At 44.3% G+C, this 15,224-nt stretch overlaps 1 protein-coding gene across 1 annotated transcript; it reads left to right on the top strand.

Moving 5' to 3' along the window:
* Positions 1–2,764: 2,764 nt before the first annotated feature.
* LOC308400352 (uncharacterized protein) lies at positions 2,765–15,219 on the top strand (the record flags this gene model as incomplete). The annotated part of the gene is made up of 9 exons (XM_080887996.1): positions 2,765–4,156; positions 4,737–4,968; positions 5,377–5,507; positions 5,629–6,033; positions 9,081–9,308; positions 11,807–11,885; positions 12,049–12,240; positions 12,444–12,616; positions 12,723–15,219. The coding sequence occupies 9 exons, from the start codon at positions 2,765–2,767 to the stop codon at positions 12,840–12,842; spliced, it is 2,952 nt and encodes a 983-aa protein (XP_080744122.1). The 3' UTR covers positions 12,843–15,219.
* Positions 15,220–15,224: the final 5 nt, after the last annotated feature.

Raw genomic sequence — 15,224 nt, 5'->3', positions numbered from 1 at the left:
GTGTGGTATATTGTAATAAGCAGCAGCTATTACTACCTCCCACCAGTAGGTGGTACTGTGTTATTGTATGTGTTCTGAGCTTATGGAGTAAAAGTCTGGACCTCCACCATAGCCTCGTCTCAGTCCTCTGTGCTTGGTCTAAAGTTATTGTTGACCACAACCCACGCTACACGGGCAGTTGGAGCAACACTGCATAAAGCCACAACATGGTGTCAGAAGTCGGCAAGACCGTGTGAACAGGGACCGCGACGTGAGTAAGCTAGCCGTAGATTAGCTAACAGTAGCCATTGCTAACGGCATGGAGCAATTCAAGCCACCATCACCGCTACTGCTCACAGGCAATTTATCTGAGACCTGGCGCAGATGGGAACAAAGATTCGGACTGTATATGACTGCTACGGGTGCGTTGGAGAAGGATGAAAAGGTTAAAATAGCCATTCTTCTCCACACTATCGGCGAAGAAGCGCTTGAAGTGTACAACACGCTCACAGTGACCCCGACCGGAGACGCACTGACAATGGCGGACATTTTGAAAACGTTTAAGGAATACTGTAGTCCACGAAAGAACGTTGTTTTTGAACGCCACAAGTTCTGGTCATACCCAATGTCGGCGGATATAACAGTGGACAGATATGTCACGGAACTCCGTCAGAGAAGTAAAAGTTGTGAATTTGGGATCAATGAGGACGACATGATCAGGGATAAATTGGTGTTCAGCATAAGTGACGCAAGACTAAAAGAGAGATTGCTTCGTGACAACGACCTCACACTGCGCAAGACGATAGAAATATGCAGATCAGCAGAAGTGGCCAAGTCACAGATTCAGGCCATGTAGTCAATAACTGCAGCCCAAGACACGTCAGTGGACGCATTAAGAAAAATGCCAGGATACATTAAATCAGGACACAGTAAAAACAAACTGAGCAACGACAAACAAACAGTTTGTCACAAATGCGGCAACAAACACGCATTCCGACAGTGTCCAGCCTATGGGGCAACATGTCACAAGTGTGGGAAAAATAACCACTTCTCAAAAGTGTGCAGAGCTAGCGCAGAGAAGAGTAGACACTTCAAGAAAACAAAAACTATTAACAACATTGAAACTGATGGCGATTCACTATACATCGGCATGGTATCCAGAGACAAGCACAAGACTGGCAAATGGCATGAAAGTGTGACAATCGGAGACGTACCACTCACCTTCAAGCCAGACACAGGTGCGGACGCAAATGTGCTCCCCAGATCAGTTTATGACGAGTTACCAGATATGCCTCGGTTACAGCCCACAAAGACTGTACTCATAGCTTTTGGTGGAGCCCGCATACGTGCAGATGGTGTGGTGTCTCTTGAGTGTGAAGCACGGAAGCACAAGGCTGTGTTTGACTTTCTTGTATCAAGCCATGCAGATAAACCGATCCTAGGTGGACAAGCTTGTGAAGAGCTCCATCTGGTGCAACGAGTTGAGACCCTTGCCATGACATCCTCTGTACCGAAATCAGCTAAACCACCTTCTACCTCGGAAGAACTTGTGGAGATGTACGCTGATGTGTTCACAGGCTTAGGTGAGTTCCCTGGACTTCACCACATACATATTGACCCAAATGCAACACCTGTGATTCACGCATGCAGGAACGTGCCACTCTCCATAATGGATGCGCTGAAGAAGACGCTACAGGACTTACAAAACAGAGATGTCATAATGCCTGTCAATGAGCCTACAGATTGGGTCAACAGTCTTGTCGCCACACAGAAGAAGAACGGAACACTAAGGGTGTGCTTGGACCCTTGTGATCTGAACCAAGCAGTTAAACGCCAGCACTACTCCATTCCCACACACGAGGACGTTCGCAGCAAGCTAGCAGGAAAATCCATCTTCACCATATTGGATGAAAAAGATGGATACTGGCAGATCAAGCTGGACGAGCCGTCATCAAAGCTCTGTACCTTCAATACACCTTGGGGCCGATATCGCTTCCTCCGACTCCCATTCGGGATCAAATCAGCCAGCGAGGTCTTTCAACAAAAGAATTGTGAGACTTTCGGCAACATTCCTGGTGTATTTATCATTGCAGATGATATGATAATTGCAGCTACATCAGAGCACGAACACGATGAAATCCTGCAGAAGGTCATGGAGAAAGCAAGAGCAGCTAACGTGAAGTTTAACAAGGACAAAATTCAGTTCAAAGTTGACACAGTGAAATACATGGGCCATATCATCACGGCAGCAGGGCAGAAAGCAGATGTTTCAAAGATCAAAGCTATTGTCGACATGCCGACTCCAGAAGACAAACAAAGCCTTCAGCGTCTGCTGGGAATGACGAAGTTTTTGGCACAGTACATCCAAAATGAAGCATCGCTCACAGCACCTTTGAGACAGCTACTCAAGAAGGACACCGTGTGGCAGTGGCAGCCACATCACACAGTAGCGTTACAGACGCTCAAGTCGACGCTCACACAAGCTCCAGTGTTGAGATTTTATGACCACAAGAAACCACTAACACTGCAGGCCGATTCTTCAAAAGATGGGCTGGGCGCATGCCTATTACAAGAAGGGCAACCTGTGTGTTACGCGTCACGAGCACTCACAGACACAGAAAAAAGGTATGCACAAATAGAAAAAGAGTTGCTAGCCATTGTGTTTGCCGCTAAACGATTCCACCAGTATGTCTATGGAAGACCAGTGACAGTGCAATCTGATCATAAACCCCTGGAGGCGATAGTGCGCAAACCGCTATGCAAGGCACCAGCGAGGCTACAAGGAATGCTGCTGCAACTACAGAGATATGATCTCACCGTCACATACACCCCCGGCAGAGACATGTTCATAGCCGATGCACTCTCACGTGCCACAACTACCAGTGACGACGGAAACGTGAGTGAAAACGCAAATGATGAAAGAGTTGTGTATGCTCTGGAGGCCACAGCAGCATTGAGCGAGAAAACACTGTGTGACCTGAAAAAAGCAGTGGCAGCAGACAGCGTACTACAAGCCGTGCGCGAAAGACACTTCAACGGATGGCCGCCCAGAAGGAAGAGTTTAGACAAAACACTCCACAGCTACTGGCCTATGAGACACGATATCAGTTTCCACGATGACATTATTATGATCGGGGACAAGATCGTAATACCCCAAAGCTTCAGGCGTGTGATCCTGGAGAAGCTGCACCTTGCCCACCAAGGCGTGCAGCGCACAAAAGCCAAAGCAAGAAGAGTGCTGTACTGGCCTGGCATGTCACACGACATAGAGACTATGCTTGAAAAGTGTGAACAATGCCAGCAAATGCAGCCAAAGAACCAGGCTGAACCGCTTATTCCACACCAGATTCCAGAGCTGCCATGGATGAAAATCGGAGCAGACATCTTCGAACTGAACGATCATCCATATCTTTTGTTAGTGGATTATTTATCGAAATATCCAGAAGTTCTTAACTTACCTGACAAAACGGCACACTCTGTGATTCAGAAGATGAAATCAGTCTTCGCAAGACACGGAATTCCCAAAGAGATAGTGAGCGATCATGTTCCATTCGCCAGCCACGAGATGAGATTGTTTGCAGCATCCTGGGAGATAAAGCTAACTTTCTCCAGTCCCGGCTTTCCTTCTTCGAATGGCATGGCGGAGCGAGCCATAAAGACTGTCAAACATGCACTTAAGAAAGCCGCACGGACTGGAACAGACCCACATCTAGTGCTGTTGTCTTTGAGGAACACTCCAGTCACAGGACTTAGTGTGTCACCTGCACAAATGTTGATGGGACGGGTTCTCCGCAGCACCCTGCCATGCACCAGTGCTGTGTTGAGGCAGTCAACCCCACAGAACATTCACGACAAAGTGCGCGGGTTGCAATCAAAGCGGAAACGCCACTATGATCAGCACGCAAGACCATTGCCTGTTCTGACCCCAGGCGAGACTGTGCACATGCAAACAAGGCGCGGTTGGGAGCCAGCTGTTGTAACTCATCGGCGAGAGGAACCACGCTCCTACACTGTGCAAACACCAGATGGTAAAGTGCTCAGGAGGAACAGGAGACATCTGAGGAAAATACACCCAAGTCTGTTCAAGGACACACCCATGGACCCAGATGAACTGTCCGTTCACACCCAAGAGCCAGTGGAGCCACCAGCAAATGACACCCCACAAAACTCTAGTCCTGCAAGTATGGACAACACACCCACATGTTACACACGCAGTGGCCGAGCAATAATACGCCCGGCCAGGTATAGAGACTAAGTGATTGGGAAACTTAAAGTCACTCTATCCTGTACCTGAGTTGTTCTGTACAAGCTAGATAACTGTCTTGTTGGAAAAGAGAGAAAATATGTCATGTTTCATATGTTCATTTTGACATGTCTTATCTAATCTGTCATGTGTTCATCTGTTTCAAAACACTACACTGATGTGTATTTGCATTGCTCAAGTGACAAGCAATCTGAGGTGTGCTTTACTTAATGTCTCAAGAATATAATATTGTTAATGTTCCTACGATTTAAAAGGTGCATTTATGTTACAAAATATTGGAGTTAAGAGGTAGTATCTTTATCTCGGAAAAGAGGGATGTGGTATATTGTAATAAGCAGCAGCTATTACTACCTCCCACCAGTAGGTGGTACTGTGTTATTGTATGTGTTCTGAGCTTATGGAGTAAAAGTCTGGACCTCCACCATAGCCTCGTCTCAGTCCTCTGTGCTTGGTCTAAAGTTATTGTTGACCACAACCCACGCTACACGGGCAGTTGGAGCAACACTGCATAAAGCCACAACAGACTGAGGACTTGGAGGAGCAGGAAGACGAGCTGCTCGCTCTCCAGAGTATTTTCGATGCGGACGAGTTTGTTCGGGACGAGTCGAAGTCTGCCGGAGAAATCCGAGTATGTGTCGAGCTTCCTGTCGGCTTCAGCGTGGCTCTCAGAGAGGGTAAATCAGAGGCGCCGGGGTTGTCAAACACGCGACTGCTGGACCGAAAAGGTCCGATCTGATGTTTTTGGAAAATGTTGGTTTGGAATATTAGGAAGCACCTTTACTGGTACAGCCTTAATCATCTACTTAAGATAAAAATGGGTTTTATGTAGCCAATGATGTAAAATGAGTTAAACACTTGTTCTGCATTAGGCGAGCCCGTAACAATGTAATGAGCATGTTTTTGTTGGCCTTAAATGGGAAGTATGATGTATGAATTAAATATATCTATATTAAATATACCTTTGAACAGCTTAATGTCATCAAGCATCATTTATAGCTTTTGCTATTTGAGTTCATGTGACAGAATATATCAAATATTTTCTGTCGAATACACCCAAATTATTTAAAAACAAATAAACAAACATTACAGAAAGAGATTAGTTCATCTGATGAGCTCGTATTTTTCTTTCTAAGGTGAAAGTCTGCGTCAGTATGATATTTCCTTCCTTCCACCGCTGCTTTTGAACTTTGGGCTTCCTGAAGACTACCCTTCCTCCTCCCCTCCCTCCTTCAGCCTCACCTGCAGCTGGCTGACTCACACACAGGTAATCAGCAGTCAAGTCATTGTTGGTCACATGTTCAGCCTGCCAGTGTGTGAGAGGTTCACAGGACATTGTAGAGGCTCAGTAAAGATGACAACAATCTATTCTCCCTCTCCCTCCACAGTTGGCTGCACTGCGTGCTCATCTCGCTGATCTCTATGAGGCCACTGGGGGAGCTGTGGTGCTCTTCTCCTGGGTGCAGTTTCTCAGAGAAGATGCTCTGAGGTTCCTGAACATCCACAGTAAGCTGGATCTTCCTCCTGATGAACGCAGCACCCTGCATTATAACCAGGACCAACAAAATGCTGAACTCTCAGAACCAAAGAACAATTCAGAGCCAGAGTCCTCTGTACCATCCTCGGAAGTTCAGGAGAATCCTTCAGACGGGAGCAGCGCAGACTCTCAGGGAGCTTCGGCTTTAGACTCCTGCAAGCATGACCAGAATGATCTGAACTCTCACCAGAGCCAGAGTGATCTAACCTCAGATTATCAAAGAGCTCTTTCTCCAGAGCCTGCAAGGCAAGGCAAGGCAAGTTTATTTGTATAGCACAATTCAACAACAAGGTGATTCAAAGTGCTTTACAGAGACATTAGAAACAAGAACAAATAAAAAGCATGATTTAAAATTGATTAAAACAAGCAAATAAACTAACTAACTAATTAACAAACAAACAAACAAACAAACAAACAACAGTATATAAAATCAAAACAGATAAAATCAGAACAGTAGATAAAATCAGTAGTTAAATGTAAGTTTTGAAATTTAAGCTTAAAGTGTGGATTTGGTGCTTTATTCAAATGCAGCTGAGAACAGGTGAGTCTTCAACCTGGATTTAAATAAACTGAGTGTTTCAGCTGATCTGAGGCTTTCTGGGAGTTTGTTCCAGATATAAGGAGCATAAAAGCTGAATGCAGCTTCTCCGTGTCTGGTTCTGACTCTGGGAACTGATAAAAGACCGGATCCAGATGACCTGAGGGATCTGGATGGTTCATACTGGGTCAGGAGGTCATTGATGTATTTTGGTCCTAAACCATTCAGAGCTTTATAGGCCAGCATCAGAACTTTAAAGTCTATCCTCTGACGGACAGGCAGCCAGTGTAAGGACCTCAGAGCTGGACTGATGTGGTCCACTTTTTTGGTCTTAGTGAGGACTCGAGCAGCAGAGTTCTGAATGAGCTGTAGTTGTCTGACTGATTTTTTAGGTAGACCTGTAAAGATGCTGTTACAGTAATCAAGCCTGCTAAAGATGAATGCATGGACTAGTTTTTCCAGGTCCTGTTGAGACATCAGATCTTTTATCCTTGATATATTCTTGAGGTGATAGTAAGCTGACTTTGTTATTGTCTTAATGTGTTTTTCTAAGTTTAGGTCTGCATCCATCACTACACCCAAATTTCTCGCCTGGTTTGTGGTTTTTAGATGTATAGATTGAAGTTCTCTGGTGACCTGTAATCGTTTTTCTTTGGCGCCAAAGACTATTACCTCAGTTTTGTTTTTGTTTAGCTGGAGAAAATTGTGGCACAACCAGTCATTGATTTCCTCAATGCATTTACCAAGAGCCTGTACAGGGCCTCGGTCTCCTGGTGACATTGTGATATATATTTGTGTGTCATCTGCATAGCTGTGATAGTTTATTTTGTTGTTGTTTATAATCTGTGCCAGTGGGAGCATGTAGATGTTAAACAGAAGGGGTCCCAAGATGGAACCTTGGGGAACTCCACATGTGATACTTGTCTGCTCAGATGTGAAGTTACCTATTGATACAAAGTATTTCCTGTTTTCTACATATGTTTTGAACCAGTTTAGTACAGTTCCTGAAAGACCTGTCCAGTTCTCCAGTCGTTTGAGTAATATGTTGTGGTCAACTGTATCAAATGCTGCACTGAGATCCAGCAAAACTAAGACTGACATTTTTCCACTGTCTGTATTCAGACATATGTCATTAAACACTTTGGTCAGAGCGGTTTCAGTGCTGTGGTTCTGTCTAAAACCTGACTGGAAGGCATCGTAGCAATTATTCTGTTTTAAGAAGTAACTGAGCTGTTGAGAAACTGCTTTTTCAATGATCTTACTTAAAAACGGGAGATTTGAGATCGGCCTGTAGTTGTTCATTTGTGTCTTGTCAAGATTGTCCTTTTTCAGTATAGGTTTGATTACAGCAGTTTTTAGTGATTCTGGAAACACACCTGATAATAAAGAAAAGTTGACGATCTGTAACAGGTCTGACTCTAAAGTCTTTGAGACCTTTTTGAAAAAAAATGTTGGCAGGACATCTAAACAGCAGGAGGAGGAGTTCAGTTTACCTAAGATGTCCTCCAGGTCTTTGCTGTTAATAGGTTGAAACTGTTTCATGGTGTTTAAACAGTTTTTTGGTGGACACAGTACATATCCTGGATCTGCTGTTGATGTACCAATTGCTTGTCTAATTTTTTGGATTTTTTCAGTGAAGAATTTGGCAAAGTCATTGCAGGCCATGGTCGAATGAAGTTCAGCTGCCACTGACACAGGAGGGTTTGTTAGCCTGTCAACTGTAGAAAATAAGACCCGAGCATTATGGCTGTTTTTAGTGATGATGTCAGAGAAGTAGGACCTCCTTGCATTCCTCAGTTGTAAATTATAATTGTGAAGTTTCTCTTTATAGATGTCATAATGAACCTGGAGGTTTGTTTTTCTCCATCTGCGCTCAGCTTTCCTACACTCTCTTTTTTCATTTTTCACTAGTGTGGAGTTTCTCCATGGAGACTTTTTCCTTCCAGAGATAACCTTCACCTTAATGGGAGCAATAGTGTCCATTACATTTAACATGTTAGCATTGAAGCTATTGACGAGCTCATTGACTGACCCTCTGGGCAGGTCAGGTGTTAATGGGAAGACCTGGTTAAAAATTGCACTACTGTGTTCAGTTATACACCGTTTTGTGATCACTGTTGTTGATATATTTGTGTGGGCTGAGATTTTACTTTCAAAGAAAACACAGTAATGATCAGACAGGCCCACATCAGACACAGTAACCTTTGAAATGCTCAGGCCTTTGGAGATCAGTAGGTCAAGAGTGTGTCCTCTATTATGTGTGGCCTCTGTTACATGCTGAGTCAGCCCAAAGTTGCCCAGAGTGTTACTCAGGTCTTTAGTCCCTTTGTCCTGAGGGTTGTCCACATGAATGTTAAAATCCCCAGCAATAATTACACAGTCGAAATCAACACAGATCACAGACAGCAGTTCACTGAGGTCATTAAAAAAGCCTGTGCAGTATTTGGGAGGCCTGTAAACATTAAGAAACACTCCAAAACCAAACCACACACACTCCAGATGTGACAATCCTCCAAGCCTCAGAGTTTAATGTTGATCTCCAGGATGATCTTTCTTCATCTGCAGAGAAATCCAAGCATCATCAAAGTGTCCGGGAAGATTTCTTAAATGAAGGAGATGCTTCTCTCTCATCGCTGCTTCCCTCTACCTCCTCAGGCACGTTAGATCCAAGTGAACTTGGAGCTGCTTCTCTGCCGGTCCAGCCCACAGATTCTCCTCAGAGTGAAGAGCAAACCCTCTCTGGTCTCTTTTTATCTCCATCACAGACTCTGCTGTCCCACATTTTGATCTATGATGCGGCCCAGAAACACAAAGTGTTTGCCACCACTTTCTTTGACTGCGGGGTTTGTTTTATGGGCCGGCTCGGGTCCGAGTGCGTGAAGCTGTCACCGTGTGGCCTCTGCGAGTTCTGTACGGTTCAGATCACAGAGGGGAACGTCCGGGGTGTCACCTGTCCTCAGGCAGACTGCGCTGGTGCCCCTACACCTGCACAGGTAGAAGCTACACGCAGCCTTCAACCTGCAGAATGGTTTCAACAACTGTAGTGTTTGGTCCTTTCATCTAATATCAAAACACATTTTAAAAGCTGTTAAAAATAGCTACAGGTAGAAGGATCAAGGACAGAGGAGACAAGGAGAACTGATGACTGTCCTTTCTTGTCAAATAGAATAGAATAGAATAGAATAATCCTTTAATTGTCTCACACGGGGAAATTTGGTTTTAACAGCAGCCAGAAAGACCCATATACAAACAAACAGTACACAGAACAGAAACATACACAATATTTCTTACATATTTACATTAAGGACAATGGTTACTATAAACAGAGTACTGTACAGTTATTAAATTAAATAAAAATAACTACAGATAAGAGGCAAACCAGGTTGCAGTGTGAATCGGTTGATTAACTTATTGCAGTTACAGCGCAGATGTAAACATCTATGTTTGTGGGGAGCAGTTCTGATTGTACAGTCTGACAGCTGCAGGGAGGAAGGACCTGCGGAAATGCTCCTTCATGCATCTAGGATGCAGCAGTCTGTCACTGAAGGAGCTCTGCAGTTCAGCAACATGCATGGAGTGGGAGACTCTGTCCATCAGAGATGTTATTTTGGCCAGAGTCCTTCTGTCTCCCACCACCTGCACTTGGTCCTGGGTGCATCCCAGAACAGAGCTGGCCTTCCTGATGAGTTTATCCAACCTCTTCCTCTCAGCTGCCGATAAACTGCTGCTCCAACATACAACACTGTAAAAAATGACGGATGCCACCACAGAGTCATAGAAAGTCTTTAAAAGCGCTCCCTGTACTCCAAATGACCTCAGCTGCCTCAGCAGGTAGAGTCTCCTCTGACCTTTCCTGTAAAGAGCATCAGCGTTGTGGCTCCAGTCCAGTTTATTATTCAGGTGAACACCCAGGTACCTATAAGAGTCCACTATCTCAATGTCCACTCCCTGGATGTTCACCGGTGTCAGTGTGGTGGGTCTGCGTCTCCGGAAGTCCACCACCAATTCCTTGGTTTTCCCGGCGTTGATCAGCAGGTGGCTCTGCTGACACCAGTCTACAAAGTCCAGAGTCCACCGTCTGTACTCTGAGTCGTCCTCACCTGTGATGAGGCCGACTATGGCAGAGTCGTCAGAGAACTTCTGTAGGTGGCAGTGTGGAGAGGGTGAAGAGGACGGTGACGGCACCCTGTGGGGCCCCCATACTGCAGACCAGCGTGTCAGAGACACAGCCCTGTGACCTCACATACTGTGGGCGTCCTGTGAGGTAGTCCAGTATCCACTGGGACATGTGTTGGTCCACTCCCGATAGCTCCAGCTAAACAGTGCTTCCAGGCTTCTCCAGGTGAGTCAGAGCTCGGTGCAGGAGGTAGATGATGGCGTCCTCCACCCCAATGCCAGGCTGGTAAGCAAACTGTAGCGGATCCAATGAAGACCTCACCAGGGGGCGCAGATGGTTTAGAACCAACCTCTCGAGGTTCTTCATCAGATGCGATGTCAGGGGTACTGGCCTGTAGCTGCTGAGGTCCTTGGGATGGGAGGTCTTTGGTACCGGTACCACACAGGATGTCTTCCACAGCTGTGATACTTTCCCCAGTGACAGGCTCAGGTTGAGCAGATATCCTAGGATGCCACACAGTTCATCTGCGCAGCATCTCAGGAGCCTGGAGCTGATGCCATCTGGACCTGCAGCCTTCCGCACCTTGATCTTGCGAAGCTCGTTCCTCACTTGAAGTGCTGAGATAGAAAGAATGGATTTTGGGGGAGGGTGGTGTATGTTGGAGTCCACAGAAGCCGGGGGTGGGTGTAATGACTGGGAGCTGGGAGGCGTGAAGCTGAGAGTTGTGAAGTCCTGAGATGAAGGAGAGGCAGTCCCTGAAGGAGATTGCAGCAGGGGGGGACGATGCTGTGGGAGGGGTGGGTGGTTGATCAAACCTATTAAAATATTATTTAGGTCATTCACCCACCCCAAGTCTCCTGCAGCCTGAGGGGTTGGTTTTTGTCCTGAGATTGTCTTCAGGCTGTTCCAAACCCCTCTGATGTTGTCCTGTTGCAGCTGCTCTTCCATCTTCCTCCTGTAGTTTTCATTTCCTTGCCTTATCTTCCATTTCAGCTTCTTCTGGACGACTCTCAGCTCCTGTTCGTGTCCAGATCTAAAGACTCTCTTCTTCTCCTTGAGGAGAGCTTTAATTTCAGGATTTATCGATGGCTTGTTGTTAGAAAAACACCATACCTTTTTGATGGCTACGGTGTTCATGTAATCTGTAATGCAGTCTGTGATGCTGTTGAGGTCATCCTCCAGGGGGCTGCAGAGGTTGTCCCACACAGTAGAACGGAAACAGTCCCTCGGGGCCTCTTCAGTCTCTGCTGACCATTTCCTTACTGTGCGTTTCAAACACAGAGGTTTCAAATGAAACCTCTGTGTTTGAATTTCGATCAGCTGACCTCAGTCTCACTTTGTGTCTCTGCTTGTTCATCTCTGTTGTGTTTGTAGGTGCAGAGTCTGGTAGGGGAGAAGCTGTTTGACCGCTATGACCGTCTCCTGCTGCAGAAGACTCTGGACAGCATGTCTGGTCTGTTTTCTTTCTGTTGCTGTTATACTGATTGTGTAATGAAGGCTTTCATAGACTGATCAGAATCTATTTATTACATTTCTGGGTTAGACCTGGTAAAAAGAACATCTTTAGCTCTTTTTCATAAATATCTCATTTCTTTTGGCATCTTTTTGTCTCGCAGATGTGACGTACTGCCCTCGAACATCCTGCGGCTCTGCCGTGATTTTGGAGAAATCCAGCAAGGCAGCACTTTGCTCTGAGTGCGGCTTTGCCTTCTGCGTCATATGCAGAAAAACATACCATGGAACGGGGAAGTGTGAGACCAAGAAAAAATATGCTGAAAGATATATAATAGACCTGCCACAGTCACAAGGTACACAGCTGTGTGACCACAAGAAAAAGGTTTCAAAGAATAATGAAAATGACAACATCCAGTCACAGTAAATGTAAAACTGTTTCACAAATGAGACTTTGGAGGTTTGAAAGTACAGGAGGTAACTGGATGATTGCTTTGAGTCGATGCACATGTGTGTTTAGTCCAAGTGTAGATGCTGGTGTCCTTTATGTGTCTCTTAGAGGGGGTGAAGGCTCTCTGGGAGGACTATGCCAGTGGCAGCAGGGAGAGGAAGCGCCTGCTGGAAAATAGATATGGCTGCAATTTACTGGTGTCCATTGCAGAAAAAAAACTAAGCGACAACTGGATTGCCAACAATACCAAGAGTTGTCCTGAATGCTTCACTAGAATAGAGGTTTGCACTCACCTGAGCACATTCGTACAAACTTGCGAGCACAGAGCAGTTCAGAGAGAGTTTCTGATTGAATTTGCTCATACGTGTGTTGTGCTTTACGTTACAGAAGGATGGAGGGTGTGACCAGATGTTGTGCACTCGCTGTAAGAAGATTTTCTGGTGGGACAGACTGACTCCAGAAAACACAACCGAACAGTTTTATGGGGGTCAATGTTCTTCCAACTAATTCTAAGAATCAGCACCACATACTGTCTCATAATCAGCAGGGGGCAACAAAAACAACAATGACAGGAAGGAATAACCAAACCGTTGGTTCCTTAGAAAACCCAAAGTGCTGTAAATTAACAAAAATTGCCCTCTTTGGCTGTTTTATTTGCCTTAGGCCGCAATGAAGCATTTACACTAAAGGTGTATGTTCTAATCAATTATTCTTTCAGTTAATGGACAAATTATGTGGTCAGAAAACAGACACATTTGCCAGAACCCTGTTTTTTCAAACCAACAGTTCAAAACACAAATTTCTTTTTCTCCTGATGAACCAAATTAACTGAGCAAGTATTTCCCAGACTGATGAATTCCTCTGCTTTTAGATGTGTGCTGCTGTTAAGTACTGTTATGGCACAAAAATGCTCTGTGCAGTCATTATCACTGTAACGTTTGAACTCTGAGGGAAAAGACAGGTTCACACTGCCACAGATATATGCAGCTGCAACAACTACAGGTAAAGCTTCTGACCTTGACGTGCATGTTTCATTTCAATTCCAGCAGCAGCCTACAGGTAGATCCTGAACATGTGTCTTCTTTCCCCTTCCTCCACTGCCCTGTTATGACAGTGCAACAAAGACGCCAGCATGTTTGATTTTCTTGTCTGTCCAGGAAAAATCCTGCTTCCTCATCACTTCCTCATAAATGTCTAAACAGCAGTTTGCCTTTATAACCCACAGAAGGGGACTGCAGAATGCAAGAATACTTTTTAATTGTATCGGTTACACCTTTATTTTTCCTGCTAGCACAAACAAAATACATGCTTCATTAAAAAAAGACAAATTTACTAACTCTCCAGACTGGAACCACTGTAGCTCCAAAAATGCAGGCTCATCCTTTAGTTAGAACATCTTGAAACATGGCTCAATCACCTCACCCTCAACCCCAACTGGTCACAGCAGATGACTTATTCTTCCGAACTATCAAAAGCGAGTCCCTCCTTCCCACTGTTGCCAAGTGCATGCTCATGGGCGTTCATCTGATTGTTGGGATTTTCTCTGTAGGATCTTTAACTTATGGTGTAATATACTCTGCAGTGACTGTTGCAGGGGTACCATATAAATAAAACTGAGTAAATTGGAAATCAGTTTGAAATTCTAGAAAATTTACACTGACACATACAGTGTGTGCTGGAAGGAATTCTTAGATAAAGAAGCATGAATTCACAGAAAACATAAGCAACTGATAATGGTAGTAATAACCGTCAAATTGACTTCTTGGCTATACTCAATATATTTTTTATAGGTTTTCACTGCAAGATTTGACTGAAGAAAACACCTGCGATGCATTTTCTAAAGGTGTTGGCGGGTTTTGTTGGCAAAACACTTTCCTTTATACTGGTTCTCAAGTCAAAAACACAGATTTTTTACTTTGCTCTCAAGGTTTGCACAGATTTGCTTTGCTTGGTACCTAAAATGTGAAATACACAATCACTTGACTGTGTATTTCACAAACACAATTTTACAATTAAACAAACCCGATATTTAATTTCACAAGTGTTTCAGGGTGACCTTTAGAAAGTAGATCGCCACAGTGGACCAGGGGGTAACCTATGAAAAGGCAAAAACTGCAGTTCCTCTAATGATCACTTGAGGCTGGTCCCAAAAGTGAGTCAGTCCTCACAGACACTGATATTAAAAATGTCCAACTTAAAAAACAAAAACAAAACCCAAAGCAAAACAAACTTAACATTTACAAAAAATGTTACTCTCTGCAGCCAGTCTTTTATATGTACCGTAAGACAGCTGGATATCTGCTTAATTTATTTATAACTCAGCTGTTAATGTTTCATTTTTTTTAATTGATGTATTTTCTAAGATGTGGTCACTTTAATTGACAGATGCACAAACACAGGGATGTGTAGCCAATTATTTGGTAGGCCTTGCTTATGGTGATTAGGCCAGTCTACTAAATCCATCACATGATGGCACAGACCATCCAAGAAGCATCATTTTCAGTTCTAATAGCTGTTATATATGGGCTCAAAATGTGGTCATAAATATTTTGTACTTGTAAATCGGTTTTGTACTTGTAAAAAAGATTTGTGCGTGCGTAAAAAAGATTTGTGTGTGGACTTAGCCAAAAAAAACCCTGCAAGTTACAAGTACGAATTTTGACCCTATTTTTCTTCCTTTAAGCTGATTGGTCAATGTCATGTCAATCACAAATTAAACAATCCAATCAGAGAACAGATGGGTTTGGCTGTCGGAGGGGCACTTTTTTGAACTGCAGGTTCAAGGTTCAAGGTTCTTTATTTGTCACATGCATAGTTATACAAGTATAACACACAGTGAAATGTAGCCTGACACGCTCCTCGACATGTGCAAAAAAATTGGGGGGGGGT

This window comes from Rhamphochromis sp. 'chilingali' (genome assembly GCF_963969265.1).
Source record: "Rhamphochromis sp. 'chilingali' genome assembly, chromosome: 7".
Taxonomy (NCBI): Eukaryota; Metazoa; Chordata; class Actinopteri; order Cichliformes; family Cichlidae; genus Rhamphochromis; species Rhamphochromis sp. 'chilingali'.
This window is presented reverse-complemented; position numbering and strand designations above follow the sequence as displayed.